The sequence below is a fragment of the Pteropus alecto genome, unplaced genomic scaffold (assembly GCF_000325575.1).
Source record: "Pteropus alecto unplaced genomic scaffold, ASM32557v1 scaffold3, whole genome shotgun sequence".
Classification (NCBI taxonomy): domain Eukaryota; kingdom Metazoa; phylum Chordata; class Mammalia; order Chiroptera; family Pteropodidae; genus Pteropus; species Pteropus alecto.
Window position 1 is genome coordinate 60912949 of NW_006442484.1, and position 15313 is coordinate 60928261.

General features: G+C 37.1%; 1 protein-coding gene across 2 annotated transcripts in view; it reads right to left on the bottom strand.

Moving 5' to 3' along the window:
- Positions 1 to 14477, bottom strand: part of ANKRD44 (ankyrin repeat domain 44) — a 178396-nt gene extending 163919 nt beyond the window's left edge. For both annotated transcript variants that reach the window (XM_025039527.1, XM_025039526.1), the window contains exon 1: positions 14397 to 14477. In XM_025039527.1, the coding sequence (XP_024895295.1) occupies positions 14397 to 14432 (36 nt within the window). In that variant the 5' untranslated portion in view covers positions 14433 to 14477. The remainder of the gene's footprint in view (positions 1 to 14396) is intronic.
- Positions 14478 to 15313: the final 836 nt, after the last annotated feature.

Consider the following 15313-nt stretch of genomic DNA (forward strand, 5'->3'; position numbering starts at 1 on the left):
CATCTCCAACCCCACGCCTACCCATGCACTTCCTGTCACTGTTGCCGAGGGTACTAATCTATTGCTCTAAGAGTCCTGGCCACAAAGGGAGTATATAGTGGCAGACATTTCTATTTATATTGTAGCATTGACCATTATCTTTGATAATTTGATTAAATACCTGTCTTAACCACCTGATCATATGATCCAGGAAGACAGGAACCCTGTCCTATTCAACTTATTGTCCCAGCCCCTGGCACAGTGCTGGAAACATAGCTCAATAAATGTCTTCCAATTGAATAGAAGAAGTGAAACAGCAATGGTTACAGTATTAATTTAACTGCCACATGTGTTTTAAATATGGTCTTTAAATATTCAAGTTTAATAGGGTTTGAGGATATATAACAATCAAATTTAGGAAATGAGTAACATGACCTGTTTTGAAATTGCCAAACAGCTAACTAAAGTCTGACTACATCTCTAGAAACAAGACTTTTGTTGTACAGCCCCACTGGATTTATATGAACAACAGTTTCACATTTATCCAATGACTATTGAGTCATTATTCAAACTACGGGTGGTAAAATCTTCCTTAACTTTTTCAATTGTACTTACAATTATATCTACAAAATCTACAAAATGCTTTATAAAGAAAATTTTGTCCTCTAACAACTATTCTTTTAATACGAAGCTCAGAAAGAAGATATTTAAATGTGTCCTAAATAAAACCCAGGTAACTGCAATTATCTGTACCAATGTCTGAAGTCAAACTGTCATGTTGTAGCAAAATCAGACTTCTCTGGCATTTAGAATAGTGTTGAAAGCCAAGAATTCTGAATATTACTTTAGGGCAGCTCAACATATTTGTTATTTAGTTTTTTTTCCTTAAGACAAAAGCCTTTAAAGGTTTTATAATATGAGACAACTATATATTGAAATATATGATTTATCTCTGAGGGAATTCTATTGTCTCCCCATCCCCCAATTTTGAGATATAATTGACAGGTAAAAGTATAAGATACAACGTATACAATATGATGATTTGATATACATACATATTGTAAAGATTCCCTGTGGAGTTAATTAACATATTTATTACCTCCCATATTTACCTTTTTTTTTCCCTAATGATTCTACATATATGTGATAACAATGTGGAATTTGTCTTTTTTTGTCTAGTTTATTTCGGTTAGCATACTATTCTCCAGATTCATCCACGTTGTCATAAATGACAGGATTTCCTTCTTTTTTAAGGCTGAAGAATATTTCAGTGTGTGTGTGTGTTTCCATATCCATTAATCCATCCATAGACACCTAGTTTGTTTCCACACCTTGACTACTGTGAATAATGTTACTATAAACATGGGGGTGCATATGTCTTTTTGAGTAGGTGTTTTGGGTTTCTTTCGATAAATATCCAGAAGTGGAATTGCTGGATCATATGGTAGTTCTATTTCTAATTTTTTGAGAAACCTCCGCACTGTTTTCCATAGTGGCTGAACCAATTTAGATCACTACAAACAGAACACACATGTTCCCTTTTCTCCACATATTCACCTATGCTTATTATCTCCTGTCTTCCTGATAATAGCTATGCTAACAGTTGTGAGGTGATATCCCATTGTAGTTTTTTTCTCATGACTTTTTATTTTGTAATTTTGATGCACTAATGAAGGAAAAAAAAGAGATATCTCTTATTTACCATCTTCATTTTTTAATTTTTTTTACTAAATTTATTGGAGTGACATTGGTTAATAAAATTATATAGGTTTCGAGTATACAATTCTATAATATATCATCTGTATATTATATTATGCGTTCACCACCCAAAGTCAAATCTCCTTCCATCACCATGTATTTGACCCCCTCTACCCTTTTCTACACCCCCATACCCCCTATCCCTCTGGTAACCTAAACTATTGTCCGTGTCTATGAGTTTTTGTTTGTTTGTTTTGTTCATTTGTTGCTTTCAGTTTTATATTCAGTTTTATATGAGCGAAATCATATGGTTCTCAACTTTTTCTGTCTGATTTATTTCGCTTAGCATGATAATTTCAAGATCCACCCGTGTTGTCACAAATAGCAGTATTTCACCTTTTCTTATGGCTAATATTCCACTGTATATATGTACCACATCTTCTTTATCCAATCATCTATTGAAAGACACTTCCGTTTTTTCCACGTCTTGGCTATTGTGAATAATGCTGTAACGAACATAAGGGTGCATATATCTTTACAGATAAATGTTTTCAAATTTTTGGGTAAATACCCAGTAGAGGGATTGCTGGGTCAAATGGTAATTCTATTCTTCATTTTTTGAGGAACTTCCATACTGTTTTCCATAGAGGCTATGTTCCAATTTATATCCCCACCAGCAGTCTATGAAGGTTCTATTTTTCCCCCCACAATCTCTCCAACACTTATTACTTGTCTTGTTGATGATTGTCATTCTAACAACAGATGTGAGGTGGTGTCTTACTGAGGTTTTGATTTGCATTTCCCTAATAGCTAGTGAAGCTGAGGATCTTTTCAGATATCTGTTGGCCGTCTGTATGTCTTTTTGAGAGAAGTGTCTGTTCAGGTCCTCTGCCCATTTGTTAAGTGGATTGTTAATTTTTTTGTTGTTGAGTTATGTGAGTTCTTTATATATTTTGGATATCAGCTCCTTATCAGGGGTATTGTTTGCAAATATATTCTCCCATTTGGTTGGTTGCCTTTTTGTTTTGTCGATGGTTTCCTTTGTTGCGCAGAAGCTTATTAATTTAATATACTCCCATTTGTGTATTTTTGCTTTTACTTCCCTTGCTTTTGAGGCTAAATGAATAAATTCCTCTCTAAGACCAAGGTCCATGAGTTTAGAACCTATGTTTCCTTCACTGTGGTTTTGACTTGCATTTCCCTGAGGATTAGTGATGTTGAGCATCTTCTCATGGACCCATTGGCCATCTGTTATGTCTTCTTTGAGAGAATTCTGTTTTCTAAACTATCAAGAATAAAATCACAATTGCTATAAAAAGAGAATTTTATAAATAAGTGTTTTCAGGGGTGCTGAGTAAAATTCTCTGTGTTTCCTTCACTGTGGTTTTGACTTGCACTTCCCTGAGGATTAGTGACGTTGAGCACCTTCTCATGGACCCATTGGCCATCTGTTATGTCTTCTTTGAGAGAATTCTGTTTTCTAAACTATCAAGAATAAAATCACAATTGCTATAAAAAGAGAATTTTATAAATAAGTGTTTTCAGGGGTGCTGAGTAAAATTCTCTCTCTAAAAATACCATTTATCATGATTTTACTTTTACAAAGAGTATAGTCCTTATTGAACATCCTTACTTGGTTCCCCTTCTAACTTACTTTTTTCCAAGTATACAGTTTGATAAGTTCTTAAATGTTTAAATTCTAGTAAAATATATATAACATAAAAAGTACCTAAGATACCACTTTTATAACCCATTTCTAAGATTGGTACAATTGTTACCATGGGTCCAACTCAGTCCCTGACAAAAGAAGGATGATATAGCCATTATTAAAAGGCTCTGGCCAAGAATGTACCCACTGTGATAAAATCCTAGCAGTAATGTTGTAGGAATATAAAACATGTGAAATAAATGTTCATGTATCCACATAGATAAATCTTGAACACATAACGTTGAGTGAGAAAAAGCAAGTTACAGAGGATATAAACAGATTGCATATGTAATGTTTTTAAAGATATACAACACCATCTATTGTTTTGGAATATATGTACACAATGCACATGCACAGATTTAAAGGTGTAAGTAAAAATCAGAGTATTTAAAGACAAGGATGGGGATCATATATAAAACTTAAAGACAGCAGTTCTTCTTGGGAGAGAGAGTCAGGAAGGGAGGTGATGGGTCAGGAAGCCTAAAAGAGTCTCTTCAGCTCTGTTCATTGGTTCCTAGTTGTTCAGCCCCCATGGAGATGAGGGTGAGTCAATGAGAACAAAGCCATAGGCCAGCTCTCACAGAGCTGATATGCTAGTGAAGGGAGACAGACAGAACACAAACAAATAAATACACTGTATATGTCAGGCAGTGAAAAATGCTAGCAAGAATAGGTTAGAGGCTGATGGAGGGGGACTATTTTATATAGGAAGATCAGGGAGGGTGTCCCAGATAAGGTGATATTTATGCAAAGACACAAATGACACAAGGACTATGTATTTATGTAGGGGGAAAGCTCTACATCTACAAAATTTTATTTTTATTTTTTAAGTAAATATGACAGTGTTCACATTTGTTCCAATCAGTGGCGGGCTCACAGTTGTTTTCTGAATGTTTGAGAATTTTCATACTGAAGCAAGAAGATTTTAAAAAGAAAGCCCACTACTATCAATTCCTGAAAGAATTGAAGGAAGGATGTCAGATATCTTCAGATTTCTTCAAAATGGAATGTCTTGAGCCTGTGACTGCAGATTCTGTTTCCTTAGGGGTCTTGCATATTGGGGCCCCTTGAAAAACATCCAGTAATGAAGGATGCTGCCTGTTAGGTTATGCATGCTTGCTTGTCTGTCTGTCTGACGGTCTGTCTGTCTTTGCTTCCCCACTAACATACGTGTCTGTTCAAACACTGAGTGTTCCCTCTTTGAAAGGGAGAGGGCAAAGGATGAAGAGCCAACCCAGCACATGTGTTTTAAATATGGGGAAAGGCATATAAACCAAGCAAGTGAGGACACAAGATATAAATCAAGCACTGATAACACAGACAGGACCTCAGTGCGCTGGAGGGAAAAACACACGGTGTCTATACTGGTGAGCTAGAGAGCTGCCATTTATTACATACTCCAATGTCACCCTTTTCCCTCTCTCCTCCCAAAGAAAGGCATAGTATATCTTAGTGATGTTCTGTTCCCACATGCTCGGCAAAGTGGGGGGATTCACAGCTACATGAATCCCTCAGACTTTTTGGGAGGATAACATAAATTGACTAAGAAAATATATGAGGAAGTATAAGAGGCATCGGCTACAGTGCTACACCTCTAGCAAGAATTTAATAAACATTTGGTGAATGGATGAATGTATATAAGGTTGCCTCACAGTAATATGACATACATTTTTTTTGTGCTCAGAGAATTTGCTAGGTCACTAAAGTCTTTCACATACTTTGCCAGAGACTGCTGGTTTGCTCCAACATCTCTCTTTCCTTCATCATAAATACTTATTTTTAGCTGAGTACTAGGCCATTTGATGTGGTTCTAAACAATATATAAACATTCTGTTCTTAGTGGAAGTGTCCTTAAAGAGAAGGGGATTACCCTTCTTCCACTTTCCTCCTTCCTGCTAACTGGAATTTGGATGTGATGGCTGGAACTCAAGTGGTCATTTTGGGCAATGAGATGGTCATTTTGGGCAATGAGAAGCCACCTGCCAAGGATGGCAGCACAAAGGGAGACAGGGCCTGGATCCTACCACCATGGAGTATCGTGCTAGCCCTAGACAGCCCATCTCAGGATTTGTTGTACATGGAAAATAAACAAACTTCTATTTTACTCAAAACTACTGATTTTTAGTAAAATAAACTTCTTATTCTACTAAAAGCCAAGATTTTACTGTTACTGATTTTCTGTCTAATGCAGCCAAATCTAATTCTAACACATATACATATATCATTTCATCTCCCTAACCATAACCTTATAAAAAGCTTGTTACTGTGCCCATTTTATAGACAGTGAAATGAGGCCAGAATAGATTAATTGGCTTGCTCAAGGATGCACAGAACCCAAGGCTTCTGCCTCTGAGCTGAGCCCAGTGCTCTTTTCCCTATACTACAGTTGCATTTTGGTGTGGCTGATGGATTATGTGCAAACAAACAAAATATATCAAGCAGGGACATACAAAGGTTAGTTGTGAAGGAGTTATATCAGAAACTGAGTATGTGCAGGTGGGGGGAGAGAAAGCCAGAAAGGAGCTTAGAAAAAGGAACTAAAGGAGAAAGAGACGGTGGCCTGTGTTACACTCTGGTTGACTTTAGAAAGTACCCGGCAAGAAACCCATAACTGTCTTAGAGTAATTGCCAGGAACATCATTTTAAGCAGAAAGTTGGCAAGTGACATGACTATAACCAGCTATGCAACCTCCTAGGGGAAAAGCCCACTCACTCCCCAGGCTTCTACCCTAATTGAATAACATACACATTTAAGCTCTTTGTATTTCTTTTCTTTTTAAGTCAGTTATAATAATAATATATCTATAAAACTATAACTGGGAAGTCCTCCATTGTCATAATTATGTAGTTATTTAACATTTGAAACCAAAAGTAATATCACCTTGGTAAAAATCAGGCCCAACACAGCTAATTGATCTAAAATATAACTTATATCCTTTTAGTTTGTCTTTTAAAAATAGTCTGGATATTTGGTTGTCTCTGCCCATTTCATTTTTAAAATGAGTCATCTCTTTTCCACAAAGCTCTTTAAAATTTTTCTGATTACAAGTGTATTCTGATCGCAAAATAAATTAGAAAATCAAAAAAAACAAAACATGGAAAACTTTTCTGGGAGCTTTTACTTGATTTTTATCCTAGTGGAGACTAACAACAAAAAATTATTTTTTGACCTTGAATAGCCAAAGCAATCTAGAGAAAGAACAAAGCTGAAAGCATCACACTCCCTGATTTCAAATTATATTACATAGTTATAGTAATAAAAGAAGTATGGTATTGCCATGAAAACAGACACATAGATCAATGGGATAAGATAGAGAGCTTGGAAATAAGCCCACACATATACACTTGATTAATTTATGACAAGAGTCAAGAATATACAACAGGGAATAGATAGTCTGTCTGACAAATGGCTCTGGGAAAACTAGACAGTCCATGCAAAAGAATGAAACTGGACATTATTTTACATCATACACAAAAATTAACTCAAAATGGATTAAAGATTTGAATGTTAAAACCTAAAACCATAAAATTCCTAGAAGAAAACACAGTTCCCTGTTTCACCTATATTGCACATACCTTTAGCTTATCTTTTAAACTTGGTTATGGTCATTTAACATACCAAAGTTTATAGTTTGTATATAATCAAGGTATCCATCTTTTCCATTAGATTTTTATCTTTACTATTATGCTTAGAAAGTCCTCCTCAAACCAAAATGGCAAAAATATTGTTGTATTCCCCTACTTTTACCTTTTTATTTTCTAATTCTAGAATTTATCTTGATATAAGAAATTTAGTAAGAGTTCAGCTTTCTAATTTTACCAGAAGTTACCTCAACACCATTTATTAAACAATCCATCTTATCCCAGTGGTTTCAAATGCTTTTTTTTAATACCAAAATTTTTATACCAAATTTTATACCAAATTAGACTTGAGCCTAATTCTTGACTCTCTTATCTGTTCCACTAATTTGATCGTCTACTCCTGTGCCAATAACACACTGCTTTAATTGCTATAGCTTTGTAATTTGTTTTAATATATTTTGGAAGGCAGCTATACTCACCACTATACAACCAACACCGCCTGTTTTAATATATTTTGAGAAACTCTCTCCTCATTGATTTTCATGAGTTTCCTAGCTAGTCTCACATGTTAATTCCTCCAGATTTAGTTTAGAATAATCTTGTCAAGTTTCCCCAACCTAAGTCCTACCACCCAATTCAAATGCACTGAATTTCTATGTTAATTTCAAACAATTGAGTCTTCTTTCCATCTGAGAATAATGTAGCTCATTTATTCACTTACATCCTTCCCCCCAAATTTAGCATCTAATATAAAAAGGAACCATATCCTTCATCCTAGTGATATTTACATTCTCAAGCTCTTTACAAAGTACATCTTTAATTGAGACATTTTTTTTCTTTGTGCTGTAAAAATGTCTAGCAGTTACAAAATAATACTAATGGCTTTATACTTGGAATATTTCCATAGCTCTAAAACAATCACCACTACTATCTGGTGGGTACAAATTGTAGACCATTGTAGGATTTCTCCAAACTCGAAAGACAGTGCCGAACTCGAAAGACAGTGCCGGAGAAATGGGGCCTCAAGCTGCTAGCATCCCCGGAGGATAATTAAGAATGATGTTAACCAGACCTGCCTTCACACGTTTTAAATGGCCGTGAAGCCACAAAGCTGCAGCCTGCTCAATGCCGTCTGACATTCATGAATCATTCTCTATAGGACACAATTCATGGCTTCCACATCACAGGCTCACATTCTGGGCAGTGGTCCAACAAGACGCAGGGCATGGGACAGTATTGCCAGGCACATGCTAAGAGATGGGTACCCACTCTCAGGATAAAAAGCACCAATCCCTGAGCAGCAAAGGGAATGCCAATCTGCCCCAGGGCCAGTGAGCCAGAAGTGCTGATAATGCTTGGAGAAAGGGCCTCTTCGCCCTCCAGAGCATGGGCCCTTCGCTTCAGGATCACACTTTAGATTTCCAGATGCAGGTGGCCAGAAAAATCTTAACCACTGAATATTTGCTGATCTCATCCACGGTTAGCAAAACAGTGGCCTACATGCCAGATCTGGCCCACAGATGTGCTTTCTTTGGCCTGAATAATGTTAGACCATTCTTTTTGGAACCAACATTTAACAATTTATAGATTTCCTATATTTTCTCTTTAAAACTTAAAAAGTCTGGGCCACATGGTGCCTACATTCCTGTGCAGCAACACTTGGTGAGAGCTTAGTGGGTCATCACACCCACTGACTCTAATTTATAGGGTGCCCAGGTCCCTAAGCTAACAAAACATCTCAGGTCTTTATTCCCCTATCGAATTCTTTATTAAAAAATAAAAACATCAGTAAGCTATATGCAGGTGAGAGAAAATACACAAAAATCTAGAAGCTTAAAAGGCTGTGATATATAGTTTGTATTTCTAATGTTCTAAGGAATTTGACATAACAGAATGAAGCTGAGAAAAATTTATAGAACATATTAAATTTATCACTCAAAGTTCTTTAGGCAGAGTCTTATTGCACTCTGGGTGGATTCAAAAAATATATTATATTTTTTTTAAATAGTGCAAATTTCTAGTTATAAAATAAGTCATGAGGACATAATGTACAGTAAGTGACTATAGTTAATAAATACTGTGCTGCATATTTGAAAGTTGCTAAGAGAGTAGATCTTAAAAGTTCTCATCACAAGAAAAAATGTTGTAACTATGCATGGGGATAAATGTTAACTACACTTATTGTGGTGATCATATATGTAACATATGTAACACCCCTATACAAACACACATGTACACAAGAACAAATTATCAGTTTCCTATGGATAATCTGTCTTGTTTTTTGAAAAAAAAAATCCCCTTATCAGACAATGTTGATACAGTTTCTTTTTTCACACTTGGATAATCACAGGCCACCATCACCAAAATTAATACCCACAGTCCAGAGCTACAGCTTTAATGGTTTTGTCTCCTTCCTTCACTGTAAATTCTTTGCCAACATAAGCTTAGCTTTCACCTCAAGATTTAGTCTAGTATATTCACCTATCTTCTCTTCTCATCCTGGAATCAGAGAGAATAAGCAAAATGCACCAATATACTTGGGCCAAATCCTATTATTCTATAATACATTAACAGCTTGAAAAAATCATTTTGTTGTATAAAATAGATGGACTAGAATAATCAACTTGAGGATAACCCAAGTGTAAATAGACATTTTTGAGATTACTGAAACAAAATAAAATCTAATATACACTGGGTATTACATGATATTTAGAAATTATTGTTCATTTTATTTGGTAGGATAATGGGCATGGGGGTGTGTGTGCACATGTGCGTGCGCGCATTCCTATCTGTTAGTGATATTTTAAAAAAGAAATAAACATCATGAGTTTCCTATCATATGGGACTTACAAATCTTGGAATTGGAATCTTTCACAGTTGTTACAGACTTTAAACATCACCTCATCCAGGCATGGGGAAAAGGTTTCAATTTATAAGCCAACTCCAATTTAATAGTGTTGTCCTGAGAAGAAATTTTGGTCTTTAGACTCAAAGAAAAAAAAAATCATGATCCATTAGCAATGTTGGCCAAGGACACAAGATAGGAGAGTGAAGCCATATGTGCTACCATTAGTCAACTTTAGAACCTCCAGTCTAGTAGTATATCATAGAGCATATTACTTGTCAAGTCAGCTCATTACTTCTTTAGACAGCTCTGTCTATTAAGTTATTTTTTATATTTTGAGCTGAAATCTTATTTTCTGTGGCTCACAACCACATGTCATAATAAGTTTAGTTCCATTTTAACTTGACAGTGTTTGAACTATTGGAGACAGTTCTCCTATCCATCTCAAGTCTAAAATATCACTAGTTTCTTCAACCACTGTTCACATGGCATGGTTCCCTCCCTGTCTTCACCACTCACATTGACAGGCACCAATTCGTCTCTGTCCTTATTCCAGTGTGGTACAGTAACACTGCCTGTTGATGTCATCTTTTCATAGCATAATCCCTAAAATGCCTTTACTGAGTTCAAATTTTGGTTTTCAGAATCTCTGCATTCATTTTGAATACAGATCCTCTACCTCAAGTACAATTTGGTTAGTCTGATGAAGCCTTCTAAAATCTTTCTAGTTACCAGCCATATCTGGGTCAATTTAAGTAAATTTCTCAAAGTGTACAACTGCCTTCCCACATTTCCAGGCCCTGGCATGCCACTAGTCAGAGAAACCACAAAAAGACTTAGAGTACCCTTCCTGATCCTTCCTCAAATCCATCTACCGATTTTCAATCTTACAACTGAGACCTGAGGGATGCTAACTAAGCCAGACACTATGCGACAACTTGTCCTCATTGGCAGAAATGAAAACCAGGCCATCACAAATTGACTCAATATAAGTACTAAAGTGGAGTGTAGTCATTCTCTCAACATGTGCTTCAAGGACTGGACTGGGCAATTGAGCAAATGAGAATAAATGACATAATGACCACATCATCTAGCAAATATTCTTTCAAAAGTAAAACACAGATATAAGTAACTCAACTAAAGTGATTAGTGAGGTATAAAGAGATATGGGAGTTGAAAGAAGAGGTAGATGTCTTTGGCTGAGTTGGAGAGGTAGCAGAGAAGGCAGCAGAAAGGAAGTAAGAATTAGGATAACTTAGTGGAAGAAGCAATAGGTCTGAAAGGGCAGATGGGATTGGAACAGTGGAGAAGTGAGAAAAGAATAAATACCAATGGGTTAAATAATTTGATTTGGTTGAAGCATAGGGTTCATGAATACTATTAGCGGGAAATAAAGTTTGGAAAAATACAAAGAGGCAAAGCTGAATGAGATTGCTTTCTGTATCAGGATCAGCTAACCAAAGGGTATTTATACCAAATAACATGCACCCATCAAAACACACAGAGAGGTGGGGAAGAAAAAGAAAGGCCAAAAAATCAGAACCCACCCTCAAATAAATTGGGTAAATAAAGAGGGGTAAAGAGAGAAAAGCAAGGGCTAAGAATGGAAGAAAAGAAATATTGCCTTCCCACTAACAGAAGGGACTCATATTATTTATCGCCCTTTATTGATGTTTAAATGTACTGATTAGCAGCTTCTCTTCCCTCCTGAAATGAATCTCCAGGCTGAGATTTCTAATCCTTATTTGTCTTCCATCTCCCTGTGCCCTTTGTTATCTCTCACTTCCCCTAACTACCTAATCCACCCCAAGCAAAAGAGTCAACATGACTGATCCCTGAGGAGTGTTGGCAAAAGAAAAGCATGATGTTAGGAGGACAGTTCAATGTCTCTAACATATCTGATGACAGAGTGGGGATCACATGATCTTTATACCCACCTGAGGAGAGGGAAGTGGGAATATGAAGAGGGAGTCGAAAGAGGTATAAGTGGAGGAAAGGGACTGTGGACCCCAAAAGCCATATGATCAACCTAAGGAACTCAGGCCTTCCTTCTGTTCATTCATTCATTCAATCACTCATTCATTCATTTATTCCTCTCCCTTCTCTGCTGTCACACATCCAGCAGCCCACAAATACAAAGCAAATGTCACAGTAGTACCCCTTAGGTCTCAGTTTACGCATCGCTTCATCAGTCCCTTGTGATCAATCTAGGGCCATATATAGCATCCTGGATTTTTCTCTTTCAAAAATGCATCGCAGTATGACTTCTCATTCATTGACTTCTCTGCCATGTTGCAATCTCCATGAGGGAAGGAGCTGTCTTCCCACTGCCATATCCCCAGTATCTAGCACAGGTTCTGAACTCAATAAATAACCCCTGAATATAAGACACTACACAGAAAAAAGTAAGTGGTATCACTTGAAGTCACTAGAATTCTGTAAGACCCCAAATTGGTATGGCCAAGATTGCTAACTATTCACCAAAGTTCATGTTCTCCAGCTCTTTTGGGACACAGCTACATTGATTTCTCAGTCTCCCTTCTAGGTAGATGTGAATGAGTTCTGATCAATGGGATGTGAGAGAAAGTGACTATGCCAGTTCCAAGGTGACCCATAAAAATTCTCCCATGCTTTGCTTTCATGCTCTTTCTTCCCTTATGGCTGGATGGACTGGAGACGAACCCCTCAGGTGACCTTGGAAGCCACATGTTGATACCTAGGATCCTATGTGGAAAAGAGCCACCCTCAAATCTGTTTATAAGAGAACTACTCTTATATTTGAGCCGTCATACATTTAGGAATCTATGTGTTACAGTAGTTAACCTATCTAACTAATTCAGTAACAGAGTTAAATTACAACTAAAATTAAGCTCTCCTAACCTTTATCAGCCAGCAACTGTCACTTCTCTAAGGAGAAATAAAGTCCACTTAGAGGCCAGTAAAATCTTTCTTGGTATGTATGAATGAACAAAAGTTCTGTTTGCTTGTGATCATCAGGAAAAGACAGTAACTCTGCCTTTGGCTTCCCTGGGCTTGGGCCATAGCCACAAAATAGGCTGGGCAAATTCTGGTGACGTCAAAACACTAGACAGCTTACTTGCTTTTTCTCTTCTCAGACATACAAGTCACGTCCCACAGACCTTGGACAAATGCCCAACTTCCTTCTCAAGTAGCCTAGCCCTGGCCTCATCTGCGCTTACCTTGCAAAAATGCCACGAAACACTGGCCTGTTTTCAGGGGAGAGGTTGCCAAAAGCTTTTTCAAAAAGCCACACCAACTTGCACTGCCACAGAACAATGCTGTACCAAATAACGCATTCGGCCAACCAGATAGAGACAGAACCTCAGACATAATTTCCCCATGGCAAAGCTCTTTTTACACTGCAGATGTGTTTGACTCTTTCTGTTGTTTCTACTTAACACTGAGATTTCAAAGAAAACGTTTCTCCCTGTTGGACTGGAGCATTTAGGTAATTGAGTCATATTAAGAGAATTAGTAGCATGTATTGTATATAATTGCTTGTTCAACCTAGGTCTAGGAAACTATTAAAAGGGTAAATTATTGACTAACTCTTTCTTCATTGAAGATTTGTTCTGAATATAACAAATATTCCCAATATAATGGTTCTTAATCTTTTGGGGATCGTAGACACTTTTAATTACTTGTTGAAACGTCTTGACCCTTTTATGGAAAAAATATAAATGTCCACAAGTGCACACATACATTACATATGACCCCAGGGTGTACACAGGATGCCTTGTTCATCTATGATCCCAGGTTTGTCAGCACTCCAGGGCAGAAGTCAGCAAATTTTTCCTCTAAAGGGCCAGACAGTAAATATTTTTGGCTTTTCAGGCCACATATAGTCTCTGTCACATTTACTCAAATTTTTAATTGCAAAGCAAAAACAGACATGGCTGTGTTCCAAAAAAAACTTTATTTATAGACATTGAAATTTGAGTTTCATATAATTTTCATGTGTCACAAAATATTACTCTTCATTTTTCATCCATTTAAAAAATAAAAATCATTCTTAGTTGGCAGCCTGTACAAAAACAGGTGACAGACCATAGTTTGCCAACTCCTGCTATAGGGCATGGGTTCTAAACGTAAAAATATTACATCTTTACTTTCACTAACGTCTCATGGAAATTTTACATTTCCTTGCATTATGAACGTAGACAGCAAATCTTAGGGGTATCAGCAGTAACTGTGACTCAGTCACCAGCAGAAATCACAGGCATGCACGTACCGCATTAGAGTGCTTTCAAACAAGGCAGAATATTGATCATGCCCATCACTATTTTTAAATTATGGTAATTGTTAGATCTTCTGCTGTATCTTGCTATGTAACTATGTTGATAAAGAAGCACATATATTGTCATATCACAAATTTGATTTTTAGTGTTTTGGTAACTGTATTTCAATATCAATGATTTCCTTTCTAATCCTATATATTTTATTTTGGGGGTTTAAAAACAGATTTCTGAGAAGCAGTCCTGAGCTTTCACCAGATGCCACAGAGGTCCTCGGTACGGAGAAGGTTGAGAGGGCCTGAACAGGCAAAACCATAGCATCACCTACCAGAGCGTTCACATCTTCGGTTTTGTGGATGAGCATCCGTATCTCCTCTGGATCACCGCTGAAGATTGCTTGGACCAGTGGTGGCTGTAAACACAGGAGAAAAATCTGAATTAAAACTATAATTAAATACATTTGATTGCATTTTGGGACAGATGGCTACAAGATTTGTTCCCCCCAAATTATCAATTGGTAGACAAAGATGAATAGGGCTCAGGCCCACCCTCACTAGAAGTCTAGTGGGGGAGATATCTGCATAAAGAAATAATTGTTATATGATTTGGGAGCCATGACAGATAGTCACATCTAACCTGGGGCTATGAATATAATATGAAAATCACCCATCATTGAAAACTGTCCTTGACAGGCCTTTAAATTCCCCATCAAGGAAACTACCAAAACTGTGGTTGTATGCATACACTACCCTGTCATTCCCCCACCTCTCATTAGACAATGTTCCCTGCTGCTCTCAAACAATTCCATCCTAGAGGATGCAAATGGCCATGTTTCTGGCCTCCTGATCAAGGGTTTTGTTTGGAAAACCCTTGAAATTATTCCCTAACGCTTCCCATAGTTTTAGCCAACAAGCGCTGAGTTTTAAATGCGATTATGACCCGCTGACTATTTAAAGTAACAGTGGGGTGAGGAGCAAGAAGGAGGGGCATTACTGAGCGCTTATTATTGAACTCACCGACATTAAACAAGACCCAACACATAGTAGAAGGATTTATAAAGTGTGATGGAAAAGCAGCTGTAGGAGAAACTAGCTCTACTTGGGTGGTAGGTAGGATGAGGAGAAGAGTGTATCCAAAAAAGCTTCCCGGAAGGCACCTAAATGAATATGAGTTTGCAGACAAGGAAGGGCATTCCAGGCAGAGAAATCAAAGTATGCAAAGGTGTGAATATGCAAAGCCCCTGAT